The sequence below is a fragment of the Grampus griseus genome (genome assembly GCF_964374135.1).
Source record: "Grampus griseus genome assembly, chromosome: 3".
Lineage (NCBI taxonomy): Eukaryota > Metazoa > Chordata > Mammalia > Artiodactyla > Delphinidae > Grampus > Grampus griseus.
Window position 1 is genome coordinate 51,650,724 of NC_139019.1, and position 27,779 is coordinate 51,678,502.

Genomic DNA, 27,779 nt, shown 5'->3' on the forward strand with positions numbered 1-27,779 from the left:
CCAATTATACCTCAATTTTTTTTTTTTTCTTTTATGGTACGCGGGCCTCTCACTGTTGTGGCCTCTTCCGTTGCGGAGCACAGGCTCCAGACGCGCAGGCTCAGCGGCCATGGCTCACGGGCCCAGCCGCTCCGCGGCATGTGGGATCTTCCCGGACCGGGGCACGAACCCGTGTCCCCTGCATTGGCAGGCGGACTCTCAACCACTGGGCCACCAGGGAAGCCCCTCAATTTTTTTTAATGGTAAATTTTGTGATTTTACCACAATAAAAAATTTTTTTTTTGTTTTTTTTAAAGAAGAGAGTTTAAGTCCAGAAAGCCATTAAGAGATGGAAACCTAGACCAGAATGAAGGCAGAAGGGTGAATGGTCCTGCCTGGGCCACTTAGGTTACCAGCCATGACTGGTTTTCTGCCCCATCCCTCCCCACCCCCTACGCCCCACGCCCCACAGTAACAAGCGCTCACTACCTTCTTCTGAGACTGTGTGAAAGAAACAAGAAGCTCAGGAAAAAAGACATGTTTGGAGCACCTGAAGGGAAGCCCGCAAATAAACCAATTCTTTCAATTCCCCACCCCTGTGTCTCTTTGTCCTAACAGGTGGGATTCTAGAGCCGGAAAAGAACGGGACTCAAGGCCTGGCTAGACGTTAGGTATTCAGTTCCTCGGAGGTAAGGGTCCCACCACTGGGGCTGCAGCTCCATATCCTGGGAGTTGCCAACCCCGGAGCAAGTTTCAACTGTTATGGCGCTCTCCCCGGCGCATCGCTTACCACCACGCAGAGACCCGGACTTCAGGTCCTCTCAGCCTACCGGAGACGCGGCTCTGCGACCGAGCACTCGCGCGCGCTGATTTCTGATTGGTTCTGCTCCCAGCCAATCCCGGAACTTGCTCTGCCGCTGACAAACAGGCCGCGCCGCTGCTTCGGGATTGGTAGCAGAGCTTGTGGGTGTCGCGCCTTTTCTGACGATTCGGACAACATGGCGGCCGAAGGTGGTAGCGAGTCACAGTTGAGAAGGAGAAGGCGCCGGGACACGGAGGAACCTGAAAAAAGGAAACTCGACGAGGGAGAGCTGGTAGTGGCTGTGGCCCAAGAGAACGAAGAAGAAAATGAAGAGCGCTGGGTTGGGCCCTTACCTGTAGAGGCAGCGCTGGTCAAGAAGAGGAAAGGTAGCTACAGAGATAGACACAGGGCAGGTTGGAATGCTGTGTCCCCCGAGTAGGAGAGTTCAAGCCAGACCCCAAAACGGAGGATTTGTGCCCTCGGAACAGAGGGTCGTCTTCTCACTTCTGGCCGTTCTTTACTCCCGAAATAGTTATTTGGTTTGAGTAAAGCGTCTTTTTGATAATATCTAACACAATTAATCTCTGATTTGTTACAATGGATGCTAAAGCTAATTTATGCCGGTACTTACGTGTTTGGCGCCTCTCATTTAATCCGTACAGCAGCCGTATGAGGTTGGAATTTTTAACCGCGTTTAGCAGATGTGGATAAGAATACTGGTTCTATTTAAGGTTTTCAGTTCAAGAGTGGTGTAGTGTGTTGGGCCGCCGGGGCAGGCGGTGCCTATTTAGAGTGGTAAAGAATAGGTAAAGATAATTTCAATCCTGACTCTTCCACTAATGAGTTTTCTGATATAGTTACATAAATTTCCTGGATCACAAATCTTTCATCTAAAAACCAAGGTCTGTGGTTTTCAAACCATACTCGTGAGAAACCATGGCCTGAAGCATTTTTCCACTAACGTGGATTAGTGACAAAATTTTATCAACTAAAAAGGGTGGTCCAAAAAAGGGCGGGGGGGCGGTGGTGAAAGGGACAGATTAAATTTACTTATTTCTTAAGTTTTTGAAATTTTTTCCTTAAACGTATAAGACAATTAAAATGTTGTCTTTCTGAAAGTTCAAATCTTTATTACTCTCCCTACTTAAAAATTTTAAGTGATTTCTCATTATTTTCAAAACAAAGTCCAAACTCCCTAACATAGCATACAAGGTCCTTCTTAATATGATTTCTCCTTACCTCCCTCAGCGCATTTCCATTACTTCCCTCTACCAAACCCTTGTAGTTCCTTCTTACTCTGTGATCCAGCCATACTAAAACACTTGAGAATTGGGCATGCCCTTTTTCTCCTGTGAATGCCTGTGTGGCTGTCATGGTGTCTCTACCTGGAATAATTTCGCTCACCCATTTCACTTAACCTACTATTGTTCAACCTTTAACACTCAGCTCAGCTATCACCTCCTCTGGGAAACCTGTGACTTCTTCCAGTCTGGGCTAGGTTTCTAAAGTACATTGATCATAAATCTGAGGTGTGTTTATCACACTGAATTTATAGGTAGCCTTCAAATTTTATGTATCCGAATTTTGAAGAAGCTATTTTTTTGAACATTGTACATTAACACCCTTAAAGTGCATTACCTTTTTTTTACTACTAAGTCTTTCTGTTAAATGTTTCTGTAGCAATTGTTTCCTCATTACACTTGCTACATTTTTAATTGTATATTTATTCATGTGATTGTCTGATTAATGTTTCTCTTCACTGTTAAGACTGTAAACATATAAGAGCAAAGAACATGCCTGTTTTGCTCCAGTGCTTGGTACAGTGCTTTGCATATAGCAGATACTCAATAAGTATTGAATGATTGAATATTATAATGTTTATGCTCGTAATTATTTTCTTGCACTAGATTTCATGTCCTTTTTTTGTGGAAATGAGTGGAGGGAATGGAAAAATCCAAAAATATCAAAGTGCTGATATTAGCATTAGGAGACAAAAAGCTTATGAACTCGATACAATTGAGACAATTAGATGTTCATTCTATTTAAGCCAGTCAGTAGTGTGTTCAGTTTGAAGAAAAAGTTGAAATTTAAAAACATGTATGAAATGTTAGAAAAATATCATTGAAGATTTTATCTAAAAGGACAGGGGTTTAAAACTTTCTAGAAATGGAACCATCCCCTTTAACATGTTCTTTGGACATGGGATTTTTGTACACATTTTCAGAAAGACACTATAAATGATATGGCATTACCTTTAATTAAACTGATGGTTTCTCAAGGACAGGAACTATGTGTTAATTCTTCTTTAGGTCCATGTCTCTTGGAACCTAGTTTGTTTTCAATAAATATCTGTTCAACAAGTGAACTAACAAACAGCAAAATGAATATGCATCAGATGGGATTAAATTTAGCTGCATATTACAGAAAACTTCAATATGACAGTAACGTTAAAAAGATAAAAGTCCTAAAGTAGACAATCTAGGATTGGTGTGGAGGCTCCAAGGGGACCTAGGTGCTTTCCAACTTCATGCCCAAACATCACTAGGGTATGGACCTCATCTTTGTCCTTAGTGTTTGTTAGAATTAACAGTGCTTATCTCCCAGTTCCCAGCTGTAGGACTGAATAAGGGAAGAAGGGCACAACTCTTCAAAGAGACTTCTTGACTGTTGCACAACACTTTCACTTTTATCTCATTGGCATTTGGTCACACCTAATTGCAGAGATGGTGAGAAAGATCTTGTGGCTGGATGTCAATACTCCCATATAAAAACAGGGGTTCTGTTACTAAAAATGAAGGGAAAAGTAATTTGTTGGACACAACTTTGAGTCTGCTATATAGTAGTTACGAAAAACCATGCTTAATTTAGGAACAGTCATGCTTAATTTAGGAACTTTTTATAGGCATGTTTGGCCATCATTGATTGTTTTGTTGGTTACAAGTATAATGGCATTTTTTACTAGTAAATTTTTCATAGCTCCTATAATGAAATATTTCCTCAGATTACCACTCTTAAAAATGTTTCGCCCTTGGGAAAGGTTTGAGAAGCACTCAACTGGATATTCTCTAGGATTTTCTCAGCTCCAGAAATCTAAGCATTTATCGTGTTTACCTGTTTCAAACCTAGTATCAGTGACTTCAAAGAGGATCATTGCCTTCAAGATAAACTGAGACATTCTAGATTGTCACTGGCCTCTTATTACTTATTTAAATGAGCACTAATGATTGGATCTACATGGTTAGAAATATGGTTGTGATATTTTCATGAAACTTTAAGATTTTTGGTTTTTAATGGAACCTTTATATTAAGCCAGAACCACTCAATTCTTAAGTTCTGGGAACAGTTAAACGTCTATATAGTACTTGAAAACCTGTTATGACCGACTAAATAATGGTGCTATTCAGTACTGTGAAATAAGTTACAACTGACATAACTGACACTGGATTTTTCTTTCATTATACGTGAATTGAGAGAAATTAAAATCTAGAAGAAAATACAAAATAGCATTCCAGTTGTTAAAAAATATTTTTCTTTCCTTGTTTTCCCTTAGTTCTAGAGTTTGAAAGAGTCTATCTTGATAATCTCCCCAGTGCATCCATGTATGAGCGCAGTTACATGCATAGAGATGTTATCACCCATGTGGTGTGCACCAAGTAAGTCTATCACATCTTAATTTTTTTCTAAGAAGTGTATCCTTTTTTAAAATGCTTCAGTTTTGAGATGGATTTGTAGAAGTAGCTTTAGGATATTAAGGATTTCTATTTCATTCCATAGGTTTTGTAATAGTTTATGTTAAATAAAGACCTACATGGTCTTTCCTATATCATACAAGGAATGCATTCTCTAAGACAAAATTCCCTAGTTTGTGTACATGTCTTTTGGAGATAAATGCCCAAAGGGGATGATCCAGGTAGAATCTGAGCTTCCATGAAGAAGAATCTATTAGTTAAGATGGGAGTAATTGGTAGCTGGCCTCTTCAGTACTAATGGGGAAAATGATGAGATCTAAGACATTCTGGAACTGTCACAGGACCTTCAAAATAGCTGAATAGGGATTTGTAGAAGGATAATAATAATAATAGTAATATTCTGCTCTTTGTTGAGTGCATATTATGTCCAGGTACAGTGCCAAGGCTTTTTCATAAATTGTTTCATTTATCTTAACAATCTTATAAGGTAGTATCATCTACATTTTACAGAAAAGGAAGCAGGTTTAGAGGCGTTAAATGGCAGATGAGGCTGGAGGAAAAAGGCAAGGACTAAACCCTAGAGGGTTTTCTATTTCTTATATGGAATTTGAACCTGATTGGGAGAGTAACACCATATATATGTGTGTATGTATGTATGTATATGTGTGTATGTATGTGTGTGTGTATATATATATATATATATATATATTTATTTATTTATTTATTTATTTTAAGATCACTCTGGCTGTGGTGAGATGAATGGATTCAAATAGAGCAAGAATGGATACAGAGAAAGCAGTTAGGAAGCCAATAGAGAAACCTAGATGAGATATGATGGTGGCTGGGATGATATTGGCAGTGAGCATGGAAAGAAGAAGATGAGTTGTTGCTCTTTGGATCAGTCTATTCTTGATCTCTTGGAGACAGTTAAAGATTTAAATTAAATATCTTTATATTTCATTTATGGGATAATTTTAACCAAATATTAACTCTTTTTTCCTAGTCCAAAGTTGTCAGTGTATAAAGCTGCATATAGGACTAGCATTCTATCACTCCAAGTTTCTTTGTTTAACCTAAGTAGCAGGATGTAATAGAAAGATTTTTGAAGATTTTATAGAAACCCAGATTTTGAAGTTAGGCAGACCCAATATTGAATGCTGCTCTCCAGCTATGGACCTGTGACAAATACATTTAACATTGTAAAACTATTTCCTAATTTTTAAAAAGGTGGTAAAAAATATTCACCCTAACAGAGTTGCTGTAAAGGTAGTTGTAACTAAGATAATGTATGTAGAGTACTTGACATACACTAGGTTTCAACAAATGGTTTCTATTTTTATATACCTGACAGAGGAGGCTATACTGTATAAGATTTTGATACTTAAACAACCAAAATACCTTGGATAGTATCTGAAACAAACTTACATTGAATTTTGCTGTATATGTAAGTAGTATGTTGGAATTTAATTATTTATCAACTTCTGAAAGATAGTACATTTTCCCTGTGAAAAGACTGCCTATAGGGTAATTTTAGCATTAAAGGACCCTAAGATCTAGTGATTCCTGGTGAGATTTTTCTTTTTCTTTTTTTTTTTTAATGTCAAGTTCTAGCTCAGTTCTGATCCTAGTTCTTGGATTTAAAATTAGTGCAGCAGAAGCTGTTATGATATCCAAAAAAGAGCATCAAATTTTGCAATGTTCTGTCTACCCTAGTATAGTGATATAGTGGTCTGCATAAAGGAAGGTTTTTTTTTTTAACCTGTTATTTAAGAGTTCAAGATTCTCAGTGAATGATTACTTTGGGAGTACTAAGTGATTCATAGATCTGTTTTAGAAATTAACTTCTACAATTTTATATATGCAGGACAGACTTTATTATTACTGCCAGTCATGATGGACATGTTAAATTCTGGAAAAAAGTAGAAGAGGGGATTGAATTTGTTAAACATTTTCGCAGTCACCTAGGTAAGAATTTCACTTTTTTTTTTTTTTTGGCTCTCTTTTAAACTGTACTGATTAAAGTTCCTTTTAAAATATTTTTTTCTTTCAATTATGTCCATTTCATTGGTGTTTACTAGAATGTTTTAATTTGATTTATTTAAATAGGAGTTATTGAGAGTATTGCAATTAGCTCTGAGGGAGCATTGTTCTGTTCCGTGGGTGATGATAAAGCAATGAAGGTGTTTGATGTAGTGAACTTTGACATGATCAATATGCTGAAGCTTGGGTGAGTCTGTTTTAAAGTATATATATTTTTTAACTTAGTGGAAGAATTCTTGAACTAAACTTCCCTGTTCCATAGGTATTTCTAAACAGAATATATTATCATTCCATTAAAAAATGTGACTTTTGATTTTACTTGGGAAAATTAAATATTATGAATCCTTGTTATGATGCTGTTTGGGGGCTCCTGCTGTGGTTTTTGTCATTAATTACAGCAGAAATGTCGCAACAGCGCCACAACAAGGATTCATTATATCCATTTGACACTACTTAATAAATTAATGAGTATCCATCGTGTCTAATTTACCTGTACGTAGAATTAACTTCCTTGTTATGCTTATTCCACTAATATGGCATTGTGTTTCTATAAGGCTTATGCACAATTTTGGAGTTGTTGGTTATTTTAACTTTGAAGTATATTGACATCCAAACTATGTGTTTAGACTGTACAGTAATGAGATTAAACAAAAGACCATACCCTGGGTAGCTTAAGCAACAGAAATTTATTTTCTCACAGTTTCGGATCCTGGAAAGTCCAAAATCAAGGTTCCAGCAGGATGTGGTTTTGATGAGGACTCTCTTCCAGGTTTCACACTTTGTCCTCATTAGGGACAGGGGAAAGAGTGGGGAATATTTCACTCTTCCACTTCTTAGAAGGCCACAGGCCTGTGGGATTAGGGCCCCACCTTTATGACCTCATTTAACCTTAATTACCTCTTTAAAACCCTTTCTCCAGATACAGTCACTTTGGAGATGTGGGCTTCACCATATGAATTGGAGGAGTAGGGGATTGGAATTACACAATTCAGTATGTAGCAGGAATTCTTTGGAATTTCCTTCAAAATCAGTTTATGAGACACTGAAGGAAATCAGTCTAATTATTTGTGGTCAGAACTTATTTTTTGACTACAAATAGAAATACCTATTGATCATGTGTCTTATTCCCCAGCTTTGTTTCCCTCAGACTTTAGCTATTTTAAAAAATCAAATCTGGGGCTTCCCTGGTGGTGCAGTGGTGGAGAGTCCGCCTGCCGATGCAGGGGACACGGGTTCGTGCCCCGGTCCGGGAAGATCCCACATGCCGCAGAGTGGCTGGGCCCGTGAGCCGTGGCCACTGGGCCTGTGCGTCTGGAGCCTGTGCTCTGCAACGGGAGAGGCCACAGCAGTGAGAGGCCTGCGTACCGCAAAAAAAAACAAAAAAAAAATCAAATCTATTCATAAATGTTGAACATTTGCCCCCTTTGAGGATATTGAAAGAGAACCAGGCATATCTTGTTTTATTGTGCTTCACAGATACTGTGGGATTTTGGGCAAATAGAAGTTTGTGGCAACCCTGCATGAACAAGTCTATACTCACCATTTTCCCAAAAGCATTTGCTCAGTTTGTGTCATTATTTCACATTTTGGAAATTCTCATATAATATTTCAACTTTTTCATTATTTTTGTATTTGTTACGGTGGTCAGTGATCTCTGATGTTACTATTACAAAACTTGCTGAAGGCTCAGATGACAATTAGCATTATTTTTAGCAATAAAATATTTTATTTTGAATTTTTATTTTTTTATACAGCAGGTTCTTATTAGTTATCCATTTTATACATATTAGTGTATCTATGTCAATCCCAATCTCCCAATTCATCACACCACCACCCTCTCCCCTCCCCCCCACCACTTTCCCCCCTTAGTGTCTATACGTTTGTTCTCTACATCTGTGTCTCAATTTCTGCCCTGCGAACTGGTTCATCTGTACCATTTTTCTAGGTTCCACATATATGCATTAATATACGATATTTGTTTTTCTCTTTCTGCCTTACTTCACTCTGTATGACAGTCTCTAGATCCATCCACATCTCTGCAAATGACCCAATTTCGTTCCTTTTTATGGCTGAATAATATTCCATTGTATATATATACGACATCTTCTTTATCCATTCATCTGTTGATGGACACTTAGGTTGCTTCCATGACCTAGCTATTGTAAATAGCACTGCAGTGAACATTGGAGTGCATGTGTCTTTTTGAATTATGGTTTTCTCTGGGTATATGCCCAGTAGTGGGATTGCTGGGTAATATGGTAATTCTATTTTTAGTTTTTTAAGGAACCTCCATACTGTTCTCCATAGTGGCTGTATCAATTTACATTCCCACCAACAGTGCAAGAGGGTTCCCTTTTCTCCACACCCTCTGCAGCATTTGTTGTTTGTAGATTTTCTGATGATGCCCATTCTAACTGGTGTGAGGTGATACCTCATTGTAGTTTTGATTTGCATTTTTCTAATAATTAGTGATGTTGAGCAGCTTTTCATGTACTTCTTGGCCATCTGTATGTCTTCTTTGGATTTTTGGATTGGGTTGTTTGCTTTTTTAATATTGAGCTGCATGAGCTGTTTATATATTTGGGGAATTAATCCTTTGTCCGTTGATTCATTTGCAAATATTTTACCCCATTCTTAGGGTTGCCTTTTCGTCTTGTTTGTAGTTTCCTTTGCTGTGCAAAAGCTTTTAAATTTCATTAGGTCCCATTTGTTTATTTTTGTTTTTATTTACATTTCTCTAGGAGGTGAGTCAAAAAAGGTCTTGCTGTGATTTATGTCAAAGAGTGTTCTTCCTGTGTTTTCCTCTAAGAGTTTTATAATGTCCAGTCTTACATTTAGGTCTCTAATCCATTTTGAGTTTATTTTTGTGTATGGTGCTAGGGAGTGTTCTAATTTCATTCCTTTAGATGTAGCTGTCCAGTTTTCCCAGCACTACTTATTGAAGACACTGTCTTTTCTCCATTGTATATCCTTGCCTACTTTGTCGTAGATTAGTTGACCATAGGTGCGTGGGTTTATCTCTGGGCTTTCTATCCTGTTCCATTGATCTATATTTCTGTTTTTGTGCCAGTACGATACTATCTTGATAACTGTAGCTTTGTAGTATAGTCTGAAGTCCGGGAGTCTGATTCCTCCAGCTCCGTTTTGTTCCCTCAAGACTGCTCTGGCTATTTGGGGTCTTTTGTGTCTCCATACACATTTTAAGATTTTTTTGTTCTAGCTCTGTAAAAAATGCCATTGGTAATTTGATAGGGATTGCATTGAATCTGTAGATTGCTTTGGGTAGTATAGTAATTTTCACAATATTGATTCTTGCAATCCAAGGACATGGTATATCTCTGCATCTGTTTATATCATCTTTAATTTCTTTCATCAGTGTCTTATAGTTTTCTGCATACAGGTCTTTTGTCTCCCTAGCTAGGTTTATTCCTAGGTATTTATTGTTTTTTTTGTACTGGTAAAATGGGAGTGTTTCCTTAACTTCTCCTTCAGATTTTTCATCATTGGTGTATAGGAATGCAAGAGATTTCTGTGCATTAATTTTGTATCCTGCAACTTTACCAAATTCATTGATTAGGTCTAGTAGTTTTCTGGTGGTATCTTTAGGATTCTCTGTGTATAGTATGTCATCTGCAAACAGTGACAGTTTTACTTCTTTATTCCAATTTTTATTCCTTTTATTTCTTTTTCTTCTCTGATTGCCATGGCTAGGACTTCCAAAACTCTGTTGAATAATAGTGGTGAGAGTGGACATCCTTGCCTTGTTCCTGATCTTAGAGGAAATGCTTTCAGTTTTTCACCATTGACAATGATGTTTGCTGTAGGTTTGTCATATATGGGCTTTATTATGCTGAGGTAGATTCCCTCTGTGCCCACTTTCTGGAGAGTTTTTATCATAAATGGGTGTTGAATTTTGTCCAAAGCTTTTTCTGCATCTATTGAGATGATCATATGGTTTTTATTCTTCAGTTTGTCAATATGGTGTATCACATGGATTGATCTGCGTATATTAAAGAATCCTTGCATCCCTGGGATAAATCCCACTTGATCATGGTGTATCATCCTTTTAATGTGTTGTTGGATTGTGTTTGCTAGTATTTTGTTGAGGATTTTTGCATCTGTATTCATCAGTGATATTGGTCTGTAATTTTCTTTTTTTGTAGTATCTTTGTCTGGTTTTGGTATTAGAGTGATGGTGGCCTCATAGAGTGAGTTTGGGAGCGTTCCTTCCTCAGCAATTTTTTGGAACAGTTTGAGAAGGATGGGTGTTAGCTCTTCTCTCAATGTTTGATAGAATTCACCTGTGAATCCATCTGGTCCTGGACTTTTATTTGTTGGAAGATTTTTAATCACAGTTTCAATTTCATTATTGTGATTGGTCTGTTGATATTTTCTATTTCTTCCTGTTTCAGTCTTGAAAGGTAATACCTTTCTAAGAATTTATCCGTTCCTTCCAGGTTGTCCATTTTATTGGCATAGAGTTGCTTGTAGTAGTCTCTTATGATGCTTTGTATTTCTGCGGTGTCTGTTGTAACTTCTCCTTTTTCTTTTCTAATTTTATTGATTTGAGTCCTCTCTCTCTTGATGAGTCTGGCTAATGGTTTATCAATTTTGTTTATCTTCTCAAAGAACCAGATTTTAGTTTTGTTGATCTTTGCTATTGTTTTGTTTCTATTTCATTTATTTCTGCTCTGATCTTCTACTAACTTTGGATTTTGTTCTTCTTTCTATAGTTCCTTTAGGTGAAAGGTTAGATTGTTTATTTGAGATTTTTCTTGTTCCTTGAGGTAGGCTTGTATTGCTATAAACTTCCCTCTTAGAACTGCTTTTGTTGCATCCCATAGATTTTGGATTGTCATGTTTTTGTTGTCATTTGTCTCTAGGTATTTTTTTGATTTCCTCTTTGATTTCTTCAGTGATCTCCTGGATGTTTCATAGCATATTGTTTACCCTCCACATTTTGTGTTTTTTATGTTTTTTCCCTGTAATTGATTTCTAATCTCATAGTGTTGTGGTCAGAAAAGATGCTTGATATGATTTCAGTTTTCTTAAATTTACTGAGGCTTGATTTGTGACCCAAGATGTGATCTATCCTGGAGAATGTTCCATGCGCAATTGAGAAGAACGTGTAATCTGCTGTCTTTGGATGGAATGTCCTGTAAATTAAATCTGTCTGCTCTATTGTGTCATTTAAAGCTTGTGTCTCCTTATTAATTTTCTGTTTGGATGATCTGTCCACTGGTGTAAGTGAGGTGTTAAAGTCCCCCACTATTATTGTGTTACTGTCAATTTCCTCTTTTATAGCTGCTAGCAGTTTTGCCTTATGTATTAAGGTGCTCCTATGTTGGGTGCATATATATTTATAATTGTCATATCTTCTTCTTGGATTGATCCCTTGATCATTATGTAGTGTCCTTCCTTGTCTCTTGTAACATTCATTACTTTTAAACTCTATTTTATCTGATATGAGTATTGCTACTTCAGCTTTCTTTTGATTTACATTTGCATGGAATATCTTTTTCCATCTCCTCACTTTCAGTCTGTATGTGTCCCTAGGTCTGAAGTGGGTCTCTTGTAGACAGCATATATATGGGTCTTGTTTTCGTATCCATTCAGCGAGCCTGTGTCTTTTGGTTGGAGCATTTAATCCATTCATGTTTAAGGTAATTATCAATATGTATGTTCCTATTCCCGTTTTCTTAATTGTTATGGGTTTGTTTTTGTAGGTTCTTTTCTTCTCTTGTGTTTCCCACTTAGAGAAGTTCCTTGAGCATTTGTTGTAGAGCTGGTTTGGTGGTGCTGAATTCTCTTAGCTTTTGATTTCTCCATTGAATCTGAATGAGATCCTTGCTGGGTAGAGTAATCTTGGTTGTAGGTTCTTCCCTTTCATCACTTTAAAATGTCATGCCACTCCCTTCTGGCTTGTAGAGTTTCTGCTGGGAAATCAGCTGTTAACGTTATGGGAACTCACTTGTATGTTATTGGTCATTTTTCCCTTGTTGTATTCAATAATTTTTCTTTGTCTTTAATTTTTGCCAATTTGATTACTATGTGTCTCGGCATGTTTCTCCTTGGGTTTATCCTGCCTGGCACTCTCTGCGCTTCCTGGACTTAGGTGGCTATTTCATTTCCCATGTTAGGGAAGTTTTCAACTATAATCTCTTCAAATATTTTCTCAGGTCCTTTCTCTCTCACTTCTCCTTCTGGGACCCCTATAATATAAATGTTACGTTTAATGTTGTCCCAGAGGTTTCTCAGGCTGTCTTCATTTCTTTTCATCTTTTTTCTTTATTCTGTTGCAGCAGTGAATTCCACCACTCTGTTCCAGGTCACTTATCCGTTCTTCTGCCTCAGTTATTCTGCTATTGATTCCTTCTAGTGTATTTTTCATTTCAGTTATTGTATTGTTCATCTCTGTTTGTTTGTTCTTTAATTCTTCTAGGTGTTTGTTCTTTAATTCTTCTAGGTCTTTGTTAAACATTTCTTGCACCTTCTTGATCTTTGCTTCCATTCTTTTTCCGAGGTCCTGGATCATCTTCACTATCATTATTCTGAATTCTTCTTCTGGAAGGTTGCCTATCTCCACTTCCTTTAGTTGTTTTTCTGCGATTTTATCTTGTTCCTTCATCTGGTACATAGCCTTCTGCCTTTTCATCTTGTCTATCTTTCTGTGAATGTGGTTTTTGTTTCACAGGCTGCAGGGTTGTAGTTCTTCTTGCTTCTGCTGTCTGCCCTCTGGTGGATGAGGCTATCTAAGAGGCTTGTACAAGTTTCCTGATGGGAGGGACTGGTGGTGGGCAGAGCTCAGCAAAACTTTAATCTGTTTTTTCTGCTGATGGGTGGGGCTGGGTTCCCTCCCTGTTGCTTGTTTGGCCTGAGGAGACCCAACACTGGAGCCTACCGGGGCTCTTTGGTGAGGCTAATGGCAGACTCTGGGAGGGCTTGTGCCAATGAGTACTTCCCAGAACTTCTGCGGCCTGTGTCCTTGTCCTCACGGTGAGACACAGCCATCTCCCGCCTCTGCAGGACACCCTCCAACACTAGTAGGTAGGTCTGGTTCAGTCTCCTATGGGGTCACTGCTCCTTCCCCTGGGTCCGCATGCGCACACTACTTTGTGTGTGCCCTTCAAGAGTGCAGTCTGTTTACCCCAGTCCTGTCGAAGTCCTGCAGTCAAATCCCACTAGCCTTCAAAGTCTGATTCTCCAGGAATTCCTCCTCCTGTTGCCGGATCCCCAGGTTGGGAAGCCTGACGTGGGGCTCAGAACCTTCACTCCAGTGGGTGGACTTCTGTGGTATAAGTGTTCTCCAGTTTGTGAGTCACCCATCCAGCATTTATGGGATTTGATTTTATTGTGATTGCGCCCCCTCCTACCATTTCATTGTGGCTTCTCCTTTGTCTTTGGATGTGGGGTATCTTTTTTGGTGAGTTCCAGTGTCTTCCTGTCGTTGATTTTTCAGCAGGTAGTTGTGATTCTGGTGCTCTCGCAAGAGGGAGTCAATAAAATATTTTTTAATTAAGGTACGTATATATATATATATATATATATATATATATATATATATTTATATTTTTAGACCTAGTGCGATTGCACACTTAATAGACTACAGGTAGTGTAAACATAAACTTTTATATGCCCTGGGAAACCAAAATATCCATGTGACTTGCTTTATTGCAGTTTTCACTTTATTGCAGTGGTCTGGAACCAAACCTGCAATATCTCCAAGGTATGCCTATATTTTTTAAGCTTTGATAGAAATTCTAAGAGTCCTTAAAAGGTTTTGAGCACTATCTCAATCATTGGAATAACTGTGTAACTTCTCAGACTGACTATTTTGAAGGAGACAACACACAATTGAATATATAAGTTTTGTATGTTGATGAAATATGTCCAGTTGTTTTACACTTTATCAGGTAGCATGTTCAAAGCTCATAGTTGTAAGATCAAGCTACTGATCACGAGAGTGTGATATCAGAATGTTTTTCTGTTGAGCATAGTCATAACTAAAATTTTTTTATCTTAAATATTTGAAGAATGGATTTATGAAGTATACTGTTACATGCTAACCTTTAAAAGTAAGTTATACATAGATGGAGAGGAGACACAGACAAAGATCCAAAAAACAATGCCCTGGAGTATTTTAAGGCCCACGTCTGTTCAGGTTTCCTTGTAAATAATCTGCTGTATGCAGTTCTCTTCTTGTGGTTTGATAAATCCTCAGAAGTTATTATCATTGCATTGATGAAGTCAGAAAGAGAAAAATCAGTAGCTATTCTTATTCTTCCCCATTCTGTGTCTCTGTTTGCTACTTCTGAGCAAAGAATCCAAAACAAGTAAATCACTGGCCAGGACATTGTTTGGTGATGAGAATGAGGAAGGATGCTTACTTCTTGTATTGACCTCTTTTCTTTCCCCTCAATTCTTTACTATTTTAGCTATTTTCCTGGACAGTGTGAGTGGATCTATTGCCCAGGGGATGCCATATCTTCAGTTGCTGCTTCTGAGAAGAGTACAGGAAAAATTTTCATTTATGACGGTCGAGGAGATAACCAGCCGCTACATATTTTTGACAAACTCCATACATCACCTCTTACTCAGATACGGCTAAACCCAGTTTACAAAGCAATAGTGTCTTCTGACAAATCTGGAATGATTGAATACTGGACCGGTCCTCTTCATGAATATAAATTCCCCAAAAATGTGAACTGGGAATATAAAACTGACACAGATTTATATGAATTTGCCAAGTGCAAGGCTTATCCAACCAGCATATGTTTTTCACCTGATGGGAAGAAAATAGCTACTATTGGTTCTGATAGAAAGGTTAGAATTTTCAGATTTTTAACTGGAAAACTCATGAGAGTCTTCGATGAATCACTAAGTGTAAGTGCCATATAAATTTAATCAGATTTTACTTTTGTGAAAATGTCTTTATTTTGTGCTATTTCTTAAAAGGTATTTTTTTCTGGATATGGACATTTAGATTGATGATCATTTTCTCTTAGCACATTAAAGATATTATTCAACTGTCTGCTGTCTTGCATTGTTGCTCTTCAAAACTGCCTTCCCTAGGTTTATGATTTGATAAATTCTGAGCCAGTTTTTCTTATACTTATGTGTCTTTTTTTTCAGTTTTGTTTTGTTTGCAAGTTCCTTCTTTTGAGATCCTCAAAACCCATGCTAGGCCCCCTTCTCTTCTCACTCTACACTCCTGTCTGTCTGTATGACTACTTCCAAATTTATTTTTCCAGCTTTCTATTATAAACAGACCTGGTCCTATCCTTTTATTTCATTTATTTATTTTTGCTGTCTTCATGAATGGCACAAATATCCATCTGCTTGCACAAGCCAGAATCTGAGTCATCTTTACCTGTTTTTCCTTACTGCTCTATTTAATTCATCATGAGTCCTGTTAATTTTACTTTCTGCATATACTTTACATACACTTCTTTTAGCACAGCTGTCACTACCCTAGCTCATGATCTTTTGCCTGGCCTATTGCCTGGCCTACTCCCTGCATCTATTCTGGCTTCCTCCTAATCTGTTATCCATGCTACACCCAAAGGGATGTTTTCAAAGCACATATCTGATCTTGTCATACTTTGAATCTCTTAGTGACTACCTGTTGTTCTTAGGATCAAGACCAAATCGTGGCCTGCCATATTGTGCCTTCAACCTACCTCTACTACCTCTTACTCTAGCCAGTCAAGCCTTCTTTCAGTTCTTGACTATGGCCTCCACCACAGGGCCTTTGCATATGCTGTCCCTCATGTATGGAGTGACCCCTCTCCCCATTCCTCCTATTACCTATTGAACTCATCCTTCAAATCTTGAAGAGTCATTTTCCCTGGTAATCTTCCACTGTGCTTAGAGTCTCAGACAACTTTTTTTTTTTATGTGGTTCTTGTATCACTGTTTATTTTCTTTTAGAATATTTGGTCTTATTATATGATTAATTTGTATCAGCCCCCAGTAAACTAAACTGTGTGTGATTTATGGTCCTGTATCTGTTTTGCTTATGATTGTATTTCCAGCATTAAGAACAATACTTGACACATAATTACTGCTAACAAGAATTTATTGGGACTTCCCTGGCGGTCCAGTGGTTAAGACACCGCACTTCCACTGCAGGCGGCGTGGGTTCGATCCCTGGTTGGGGAACTAAGATCCTGCATGCTGCGCAGTGTGGCCAATAAAACAGAAAAAAAAAAAAAGAATTTATTAGAGCATGTAGTTGTAGAATAAGCGTTTTTATCCATGCTAAGGTAATTGCTTTTTGTGGATATTTGAGTCTCATCACGTGTTTCCATCATGTGGTTCTCTAACTGCTAATGGTATGTTGAATCCTCTTGAAAGGCTGTGGGTTGAACCTTTGTAGTGCTAATGTTCACTGTATGACAGTGTCAATTCTACAATCTTGGTAGTCACCAGTTTACATTAGATTCCCTGAATTAAGTGCTTCAAAAATGTTATGACCCTTATTAGTGATACTCTTGTTTGGTGGCAAGTAGTAATAAGTTGGGTTGATCATCTGCCTGAAGGAATATGAATCCAGACAAAAGGGAAGATTTGTTTGCTAATCAAATCATCCTCATAACTCATTTTCTTATTGGAAGAATATAGCTTTCCATTATGCTTTTAGGAGAAGGAGAAACCTTTCCTTGCGATATTTTCTTCTTTGATGGTGGCTGGTGACTACATATTGGTTTCAACTTAAATATAATTTTAAAACTCTTTACAACTTACGGCTCTTCCCAGATTCCTTAAGAAAAGAAATACTTAAAATCTATTCTCTGGATATAAATCTCTTAACACATATACTCTGAGATGTTCAATCCACTATTTCTTCACTGTTGTCTTTAACATTTGTTGAAATTATAGGACTGAGGTAATATGAGAAGGTCAGTAGCAAAGTGTATGATAGAAGTTGAAATTCAGAATAAGAGAGTTTGGAAAAAAAAAAGGCAAATGCCAATTAAATTATGTACAATGCTAATGACTGATTAATGACTAGAATCTCATAGTCCCATGTTAAGGGAGGGAGCTTCTAACTAGTTAGAGCCCTGGTTTAATAGACAAATTTAATTAGATGGTATGAAGTTGTATCTTCTGGTATTTTATTAATCAGGAGCACTGCATATGGCCATGCAGTTGTGTATTACAGAGGTCCAATTATTAAAGCTAGAATACTATAAAAAAAAAGATACTGATGTGCTTAAAAGGTTGGATTAAATTTATTAAATACATATATATGGACAGATGGCCATGTACAGACTTTAAGTCTTGAAAATGAATCTTCTCTCTAGCAAAAATAATCAAGGGTCCCACACTACAAAAATGTAGTCTGGCATCTAGGCTATTTCTGGCAAATGAGTAAAGCAATATATCAGTCTCGGAGACTGGAGACAAGAAACCCTAATGACCAAGCTTTTTAGCTATTCTTTAAGAACTTGGCCTCATCTTGTTCCCTAACACATACCTCCTTTACATTTTTGGAGTTATGTATGTTGTTCTTTCCATATCAGAAAAACTGGATATTTCATTAATGCAAGCATGAAAAAAAGAAGTAGATGGGACATAAGCCTGACTTCTTTTCATCTGCAATAGAGAGCTACTTTTGATTTCTGCAGTTTGATGCCCTAAATATCTAGAAAACTGTAAAGATCACATCTTTGGGGAGGCTGGTAGTGTGATAGTACATAGTAATTGAGATGTGACCTCCATCTTGAAAGCTGTGTATTAAATATCTAAAGAAAAGTAAACCAAATGTCCAAAATAAAGGGCACTCATAAAAATATTCGTCTATCCTAAACCACATATTCCTAATGATAATTAACTGTAATGGTGCTCCAAAATAACTTGAAACATTTTCTGAACTATGAAATTGTTATAAATTAGTGAAATCATAAAAGAGTTCATTCATTCAACAAAAATGGAGTGCTTGTTATATGGCAGGCCCATGATCCTTGTACAAGGACCTCACAGTCCATAGCTGCACTGTCCAGTTTAATAGCCACTAACCACATATGGCTGTTGAACACTTGGTATGTGACTGGTCCAAATTGAGCTGGACTGAGTATAAAATACACACTGGACTTCAAAGACAATATAAGAAAAAAAGAATATATCTCAATTTTTAAATACTGCTTAATGTTTTAATATCTTTATTTTGCTTTTTTATATTTTTTGTTACTTAAATTTAAATCATCTGATAATATTTTAGATATATTGGGTTGAATAAAACATTAAGATTAATTTTATCTGTTTATTTTTACTTTGTTTAATGTAGCTACTAAAAAATTTTAAATTATATATGTGGTTTGCATTATATTTCTATTGGAAAGTGTTAGTCTGTGGCTTATAAAATGCAGCAGATATATTGTTTCTGCAGAGAAAGCAGTAGTTATGTTTACTCTTTTATTTTTTTCATTAGAAGAACCAGTTAGTATAAATACTATTTTTTATGATTGAACTTACTAACATCTTTTGATTTCCTGCTTCAAGTGTTTAGAATACTCCTTAAGAAGATACGTAAGTACATAAACTGTTAGTGGCTCTTAATGTATACTCTGCTTTTATTTAAATTCTCTTTCCCTTTATCATGTAACATTTTTTGTTAATAAATGGTTTGTTTCCTAGATGTTTACTGAACTGCAGCAGATGAGGCAACAGCTACCAGACATGGAATTTGGCCGACGCATGGCTGTAGAACGTGAATTGGAGAAGGTGGATGCAGTAAGATTAATTAATATAGTTTTTGATGAAACTGGACACTTTGTACTCTATGGAACAATGCTGGGCATTAAAGTTATAAATGTAGAAACAAACCGGTAAGCTTTAATATAATTTATGCTTTTTAAAAATGTACTTTTAAGGGACCATTTCCTCCTTTTGGGAAACAATGGGAGTTTTGTTTGTTCTAAGACAAGTGGAATGGTCCCAAATGTCTAAGCTTAACCAAATGTTTTGACTGGATTTTTCTGTGGTCTTTTGGTTGTTTATAATCTTATGTAAAAAGTTTCCACTCATGTTTGTAAAAGAAATGGAAGGAAGATATGCATAGTTTCAATTTTTTTTTTTAACAAGTTTCAGTCTGTCTTTTGCTTATTGATTTAAATTAGCCTGGTTCATGTTAAATGTTGCCAAATATTTTAACCACAGAATTCAGCATTACATCCTGCTAGACATAAAATCAGAAGTTAAAATGTATGAAACCACAAAAAGCCTTTTGTGCAAACAGCCCATTTGGTCTTAGAACAAAATTGCTATAATCAGATACTATCACAGAATGTAAATGAAAAGAACTTAAAGTATATTTAAAGGAAAAAAATCTTGTGCTATACATTCTCACATATAAACAAATTTATATTGTAGTTCTTGGCAATACAAAATCTTTGAAGACTTGCAGAAAGATTAAAATGATAGGGATAGGTTAAAACTGTATGACTGAATGATTGTTATTGTTTTAATCTGAAAATTATAGATAGCTACCAATTTAAAATAACTTTTTTGGGGGAGAAGGAGAGGTAGAAAAACACTTTAAAAACCTTTCACTAGTTATTTTGTACAAAGATAAAGAATATAGTTGATTCCTAGCTTTTATCTGTAAAGTTGTTATAACTGGAGTTAATCCTGATAATTTTGTTGAATAAAATATTGTTGTATTTTCCAGGTGTGTGCGGATCTTAGGCAAGCAAGAAAATATTAGAGTGATGCAATTGGCGTTGTTCCAGGGAATAGCCAAAAAACATCGTGCTGCAACTACTATAGAAATGAAAGCTTCTGAAAACCCTGTTCTTCAGAATATTCAAGCTGACCCAACAATAGTCTGTACATCTTTCAAAAAGAATAGATTTTATATGGTATGTGGAAGTACTAGGAGATAGACTTTAATGTTTCTTCCAGTTTAGTTGGAGTTTTATTTTTTTAGCTTGTGCTTTCAACTGAAGAAAATGTTGGCAATAATAGCAGACTTTCTAAACAACCAGAATACCATCTTATAACATTAATATTGCAGAATTTTTAACTAGGGTTTGATTTTAAGTATTTCTGTACTGTTTTACATCCTGTTTTGAACATTTTTCAACCTGGCTTCTACAACGATTTGTGCTAAGATGATAGTAAGTGGCTATGATAGTTTTTGCTGTGGAGTTTTTAAAATTCTTGTTTTAGTATTTTTCACCTTTTACTCTTGAACATAACTTGCACACCTCCTTCTCTACATACATATTTTTACCTTTTGATTCCATTGTAATGATGCTACCTTGGAATTGTACATTCCTGAGGGATTTTTTTTTTTCTGGAGAACTAAAAGTACTTTGCAGTGTTAACTAAGATTGGACTCAAAATCAAACTACTAAGCTATCTAGGAGTAGCACCGTTCTGATTGTTCAAACAGAAAAATCTGAAGTGTAGACACTTCTGTGCTTGCATTCTATTCTTCACAATCAGAGACTTTCTAAGACCCAAATGTGATTATTTCTCTGCCTGAAATCCTTTAATAACTCCCCAGCTATCTATATCAGCTGCCCTCCTAGTTTATCTTTCTTCATTTTTAGTTCATTTGCTATACTGACCATACTGAACTTGATCCCATTTACAAGATTTGAGTGTTCTTTTTACTGGTAGGTGTTTGCACAGGTTATTCCTTCTACCAGCCACACACCTCTCCCCAGTTCCTACTCATACTTCTGGTCTCAGCTTGGAAGCCTTCTCTTGACATTAAGTCTGGATTAGGTGTGCCTGCTTGTGTAATGTGTCACACTTTTTGGAATAATTTGCTGATTTTTGGTGGAGGGGGGGTGTCTCTGACACTATCCTCTCTTCCTCAAGATAATATAAAATCCATAATTACAGGGCACTATGTTTTCTTCACATATCAAACTCCACAGAGTTTGGTAAAGTATCTGGCCCATTATAGTATACTCATTCGTTCATCTGACACATTAGAAGCAGCTGTGATGCTATGAAGGATACCAGCATTTGGTAAATGTAGGAATAGCAGTTTATCTCCTCCAACCAAGCTTTTAGCCTAAAATGGGTATATTCTTTTAAGATGAGAATTTTGCTTATAACTTTCAAAGTCATTGTTAAAGATTTCTTAATATATGTTAAAGGAAAATAATTTTTCTTGTTTTTACCTGTAATTTAACTGTTTTGAAGGTAAAAATAAATCAAAAGATAATTCTTGATATACATTAAAAACACATATACTAATTTTCCATCCACTTTATTTAAAAACTTTAACAAATTTTCTTTCTTAATCTTTCCTCAGAGTTCATGCTTATGTTGATTAAACAATACATGTTCCTTGGAAACTTTGAAGAAATAGAAAAACAAAATGTTAAGTCACTCACTGTGTATTTATACTGCTAACATTTTAATGAATTTTTTATTAGATGTACATATTCTTAAGCAAACCTAAAATGGTAAACATATACACAAATTTCGTATCCCTTTTTTCAAATCCACTATCATGAAATAAAAGTAAAATTTTACAGAATTTGAACTTTAATAGTTCCACATGTTAACTAAATCAAGATAACTTTTTAAATTCACATAATTAAATAGTACAACAGACATGCCATTCCTTTGGTAACTGGAGAATAATATGTTAAGGCAGTAACATCCTAGCTTAGTTGTTCCTTTATTTGGAATTGATCCAAGTAGATCAAGGAATGACATTAGGCAAGACAGGGCCTGGGCACTAGCTTTACCTTCCTGGAACTTAGTTGACATCCAGTAGAACTTTCTTGGGGGAAAAGATTTCTGCTTATTGAGAGTCAAATAAAAGAAACAGGCCTTGAGAAGTCCAGAATTTCAACAACTGAAAGATTTTTCTCAATTCTCCGTAGACCCCGAGGATCCTGAGATTTCTACAACTTGACTCAAAATGTAATCCTTTCTTCCAAGCTTCAGAGTTTAGATAGATCAGATGGGCTCTGACCAAAAAAAAAAAAAAGATCACGATCCATTACTGATTCATCTTTGAATCCTCATCCTACCAGCACAAGGTCCTACTCATAGAAATAACAATCATTAATATGTATATAGTGCCTTCTATATGTTAGGCACTGTTTTCTAAGCACCTTACATCCCTTCATTTAATCTTCATATCAGGTGCCATTTTGAGGTAGTTTTTATTATTATCCCCATTTATGAATGAGGAAATGAAAGTAATCAATTTACTTCCCCAAAGTCACATAACTAGTTAAGTGGCAGAGCTGGAATTCAAACTCAGGCAATCTAAATAGAGAAAAGTAAGCAATAAATTGCAGGTTAGGTAGGACATACTAGAAGGCAGAAGCAGAGAGCTACCTCAAATAAAACTGCATCTTGTTAAATGGGTACCCATAAAAATTTCCACCAAAAAAATTAAATTCCATTTGAAATCATACATCTTTGTCATATTAATTTTCATATTAGACAAGTGTAGAAATAATTTAGCTGCCTTACACATCCTATGATAGGAAGTGATTCCTGAAATAAGCATTTATTCTGATGTGAATTCTTAGTTTCCTCAAATACTTCATTAGAAATGAAATTTTCTTGTTCGTAAATTTTAACCAGATGAAAAATTCAATTCATTTACTCACTTTTTATTTTCCTCCTTGAGTTTACTAAACGAGAACCAGAAGATACAAAAAGTGCAGATTCTGACCGAGATGTTTTTAATGAGAAACCTTCTAAAGAAGAAGTCATGGCAGCTACTCAAGCTGAGGGACCTAAACGAGTGTCAGATAGTGCCATTATCCACACGAGCATGGGAGACATTCACATCAAACTTTTTCCTGTTGAGTATGTACTGTTTTTGTTGTCGTAAATAAACACCAGTGTAAATGTGTATATTTGAAGAAACTATGCAACTTAAAATTCTTGCTATTTTGACTTAAGGAATTTAGAAGAATTGAAATGTTAGAGCATCTTTCCTGAGCTTTCTGATAACTGTTAAGCTAGGAAATGGGAAAATTTTATAAATATATACACATACTTCAATATACATACTTCACGGGTTTATTATTATAAGGACAGAATATCGTAGCTATGACAGTGCTGAATGTAACTGTAAAGTGATAAATATATATTACCACCATCAACTACACATTCCAACTATAGGTTTTGTGGGTCACTTGTTATAACTGGCTTTCCTCTCAAAGCACATCTTTAAGGGGAGGATAATTATTTTTCCTTCCTGATGTTTGAAAAGTTTGCAGAATTAACATACAATACTAAATACGATACAGTATGGCTGGCTACTCTTGATCCAAAAGATGACATCTTTTACAATTCCTTGACTTAAAAGTACATAGTTATTTTGGATATGAATGTTTTATGTCCAGTGTTTTACCATATCATGGCATTCAACAAAAAACTAGGCAGTTCTAGACTCCTGGACCATCTCATTTTAAGCATTCAGAACCCATGCATCCATTAAGCCTATTCCCTGATGTGCTTGGTACAGATTCTCCTGACTCCCTCTGCCATTCCCAGCTTTAGGAGCTATTACATGATAAAGTACTGTATTAAATTGTCTCATGAGATTAGTGAATATTATTTAGGAAGTGTATCTGAATGTGTGATTGTCATTTAAAGTTTATTAAATTTAGTAGCTGTCATATCAGTGAATTAGTCATTGGTCAGGAAATATCACCATACTATATCTTTTTTTTTTTTTTTTTTTTTTTTTTTTTTTTTTTTTTGGCGGTACACGGGCCTCTCACTGCTGTGGCCTCTCCCGTTGTGGAGCACAGCCTCCAGACACGCAGGCTCAGCAGCTATGGCTCACGGGCCCAGCCGCTCCGCGACATGTGGGATCCTCCCAGACCGGGGCACGAACCCGTGTCCCCTGCATCGGCAGGCGGACTCTCAACCACTGCACCACCAGGGAAGCCCTATATCATTTTTTTAATAAGAAAATTACCTTTTCCAGGAACTTAACCCACTATGTGCAGTGGGTTAAGGTGTTATGGTTGTTTTTTTTAAAACTCCTCAATGACTTTGGAATCTAAATACTGTCAAACTCAAATATAATAAGCAGGCATGATCTAAAGATAGTATATTAAACTGTAAGAATAGGCTACTGCTTATATGCCCTGTCAACTCTTGCTTGTCCTGAGATCAGAAGAAATTATGAAAAGAAGACTGTCCTTCTGAAACAGAAGATTCTGAAAACACCATTAGGAAGCTGAACTACAAAGACAACTGTCATAAGGTGCTCCAATTAATTTTCATGTTTTTAATATATGTCTTACTAGGTGCCCTAAGACAGTGGAAAACTTCTGTGTTCACAGCAGAAATGGTTATTATAATGGACATACATTTCATCGCATAATTAAGGTCAGTTATGCAAATTTTATGTGATTTAAGGAATAGTATGTTATTGCATAACAAGAGGTTTAAAACCTAAGGAATCTTGTTCTCTCACACTTAGCAGTTTATTAGGAATAGGAAAAATGGACTATGGAAGTCAAAAGAAGAATGGATGGTCATGAATCAGATCTAGAATCAAGGATAAGAATAATAGCATGGTTACCTTTTTAGAAACACTGCAGCAATTAAAGCAGTTAAAGCAAAGGGTCAGATAATGAATAAAGGATGTTGCTGAGATAAGACCAACAGCCAAGGTAACCAGTTCCTAGTGGCTAGATAAGGTCTGGATTTAGAAGATAAGATTAAATAATAGAAGAGCCATGTTGCCACTTTATCTGTGAAAACTACCATTAATACCTGACGAGCAGAATGAACTCAGCCCAGGATTTTGTTGAGCAGCATTCCATAAAATGGATGGAGCAGTGATGTAGTTCTTGATTACTGGCAGGTCAGAAATGTCAGGAGAGGTCTTCCCTGGTGGCGCAGTGGTTAAGAATCTGCCTGCCAATGCAGGGGACACGGGTTCAAGCCCTGCTCTGGGAAGATCTCACATGCTGCAGAGCAACTAAGCCTGTGCACCACAACTACTGAGCCTGCACTCTAGAGCCCACGAGCCACAGTTACTGAGTCCAAGTGCCACAACTACTGAAGCCCGCGTGCCTAGAGCCTGTGCTCCACAACAAGAGAAGCCACCCAGTGAGAAGCCCGCAAACCGCAACGAAGAGTAGCCCCCGCTCGCCGCAACTAGAGAAAAAGCCCAGGTGCAGCAACAAAGACCCAAGGCAGCCAAAAATAAAAATAAATAAATAAATTTAAAGAAAAAAATTTAAAAAGAAAGAAATGGCAGGAGAAACGCCAGAAGGAAAAATCAGATTTCAGGGTTCTGAAGGAATTAGTGAAGTGACTCACCAGAAAATCCAGTGTTTAGGGAAAGGGAAGAGAGAAGAATGGGGCAATTATGTTAAGACCTAACACATTATGTAAGATCCTAAAACTTATCTAAATTATTAATTGGCTTTAGATTACTGAGCAAGATAGTACCTATCTATAAATGGAAAGACCTTTACATTTTTGTTTCCATCATTGAAATAAGGTAGCAGTTAAGCAATGGAAATATATCATCCAAATTAAAGTATAACTAAGAGTTTAATAAAATTACTTTATAGAATGACTGTTAATAAAGTTAAGATTTTATTGACTACAAAGCACTCTTGACAAACATAAGACTCCAAAGCATACATTATATGTAACACGTGTAATGTGATTTTATCTCCTTTCTGTTAAGGGCTTCATGATTCAGACAGGAGATCCAACAGGTACTGGTATGGGAGGAGAAAGCATATGGGGAGGAGAATTTGAAGATGAATTTCATTCAACATTACGACATGACAGACCATATACACTCAGCATGGCCAACGCTGGCTCGAATACTAATGGATCCCAGTTTTTCATAACAGTAGTACCAACGGTAAGTAGAACAGCATTGTCTATAAGCCAAAGATTCATAGGTTTTGATCTAAGAGAGTGAATTTAGTAGAAAAGAGAGCTTTATTATTCTCTACATTATTTATATATGCCAGGATATAAAAATGAAAACAATTTAGAGAAGAAAATGTAAAATTACCTAACAAATCAGATTTTACTTTGTAAAACAGTACTTTTGTAATTCAGGACACTGCAGTTTAAGTCAACTCTGCCACTATTAATTGGACAATCCAAAACAAATTATTTTACCTCTGGACTTGTTTCCTCATCTTTAGAATGAGAGGATTAGAGTGTAAGAATTCCCAATTTTAAGATATTTTTTTCCACATTTTTATGTCTCTGAAATCAGAATGCAGCCCTTAATCAATGACATTGTAGATTTAATGAAATACAGTGTAAGAATATCTAGCTCTATTGCTATGCAGTTCCACAAAATTATAAAAATTACACATTTTATTTTTTAGACGTAGGCACCGAGCAGTAAAGGAAAAATACTTATAACTATTGTCTGCCAGGCACATAATCTCATGTAATATTCACAATACTTCTACTATCACTATACCCAGTTTTAAAAAAATGGATGAGGAAACAGACCTGATTAACTTGACAAACGTCAAGTAAGTAGCAGAGCCAGAGTTTGAGCTCCTATCTCTCTGATGCCAAAGCACATGCTGCCTAAACTATTCCAAACTGCCTCTTGTGCAGGGTAAGATTCGTGCAGAAAACTTTTAAAGCCTTAGCCATAATTCTTTAAGCCATGCAAAGAACTTAGCTTCAGCAAACATCTTCAAGTGCTGTTTGGTCTGAAAGATGCAGATATTTAATTAAACATTAGATTATGCTTTTATATTTTTTAATATAACATGGAAATTACTCTTAAAAGCTGCTAAGTGAAAGTATTTTTTAATTATATTTTTAAATGAAGCTGAAGTTTAAATTCTCTTTAATTTGCTCACCCAGAGGGTGTGATTTAAGAATTTGGAGTTCACCAAGATTTTCTATTTGTCCTCCAACATAGCCTTGGCTTGATAATAAGCACACAGTGTTTGGACGAGTGACTAAAGGAATGGAAGTTGTACAGAGGATCTCCAACGTCAAAGTCAATCCCAAAACAGATAAGCCCTATGAGGATGTCAGCATCATAAATATTACTGTCAAGTAAAGTAAGATTTGTCTCATTGTCTTTGTAAATAAAAATACACATATTAAACACAGGATTATTTTACATAAGGAAGCTCTTAAGATTTATTTTTATATTTTTCATTAAAGGCCATTTTTTAAAAACTCTGCCTTTGAGTTTTCTTGCAGTATTTCTCATCCTGAGGTGATAAACTGAAATGGACCAAAATTCAGGCAAATAGCACTCCTTATACATAATTTCTCATGAGACTTAAAACCATATTAAACAATGAGAA

The 27,779-nt window shown here is 36.3% G+C and overlaps 1 protein-coding gene across 1 annotated transcript; it reads left to right on the forward strand.

Annotated features, from left to right (window-relative positions):
* Positions 1–953: 953 nt before the first annotated feature.
* PPWD1 (peptidylprolyl isomerase domain and WD repeat containing 1) lies at positions 954–27,746 on the forward strand. The gene is made up of 11 exons (XM_082652169.1): positions 954–1,167; positions 4,332–4,434; positions 6,335–6,435; positions 6,577–6,697; positions 14,946–15,393; positions 19,150–19,340; positions 20,183–20,372; positions 23,126–23,307; positions 24,765–24,846; positions 26,165–26,347; positions 27,383–27,746. The coding sequence occupies exons 1-11, from the start codon at positions 978–980 to the stop codon at positions 27,524–27,526; spliced, it is 1,935 nt and encodes a 644-aa protein (XP_082508295.1). The 5' UTR covers positions 954–977; the 3' UTR covers positions 27,527–27,746.
* Positions 27,747–27,779: the final 33 nt, after the last annotated feature.

Excerpts from the sequence above, each read along its gene's own strand:
- PPWD1 (XM_082652169.1), top strand. The coding sequence starts at position 978 with ATGGCGGCCGAAGGTGGTAGCGAGTCACAGTTGAGAAGGAGAAGGCGC. Across the intron at positions 15,394-19,149 it reads TCTTCGATGAATCACTAAGT|ATGTTTACTGAACTGCAGCA; the intron begins GTAAGTGCCATA and ends TTTGTTTCCTAG. Across the intron at positions 19,341-20,182 it reads ATAAATGTAGAAACAAACCG|GTGTGTGCGGATCTTAGGCA; the intron begins GTAAGCTTTAAT and ends TGTATTTTCCAG.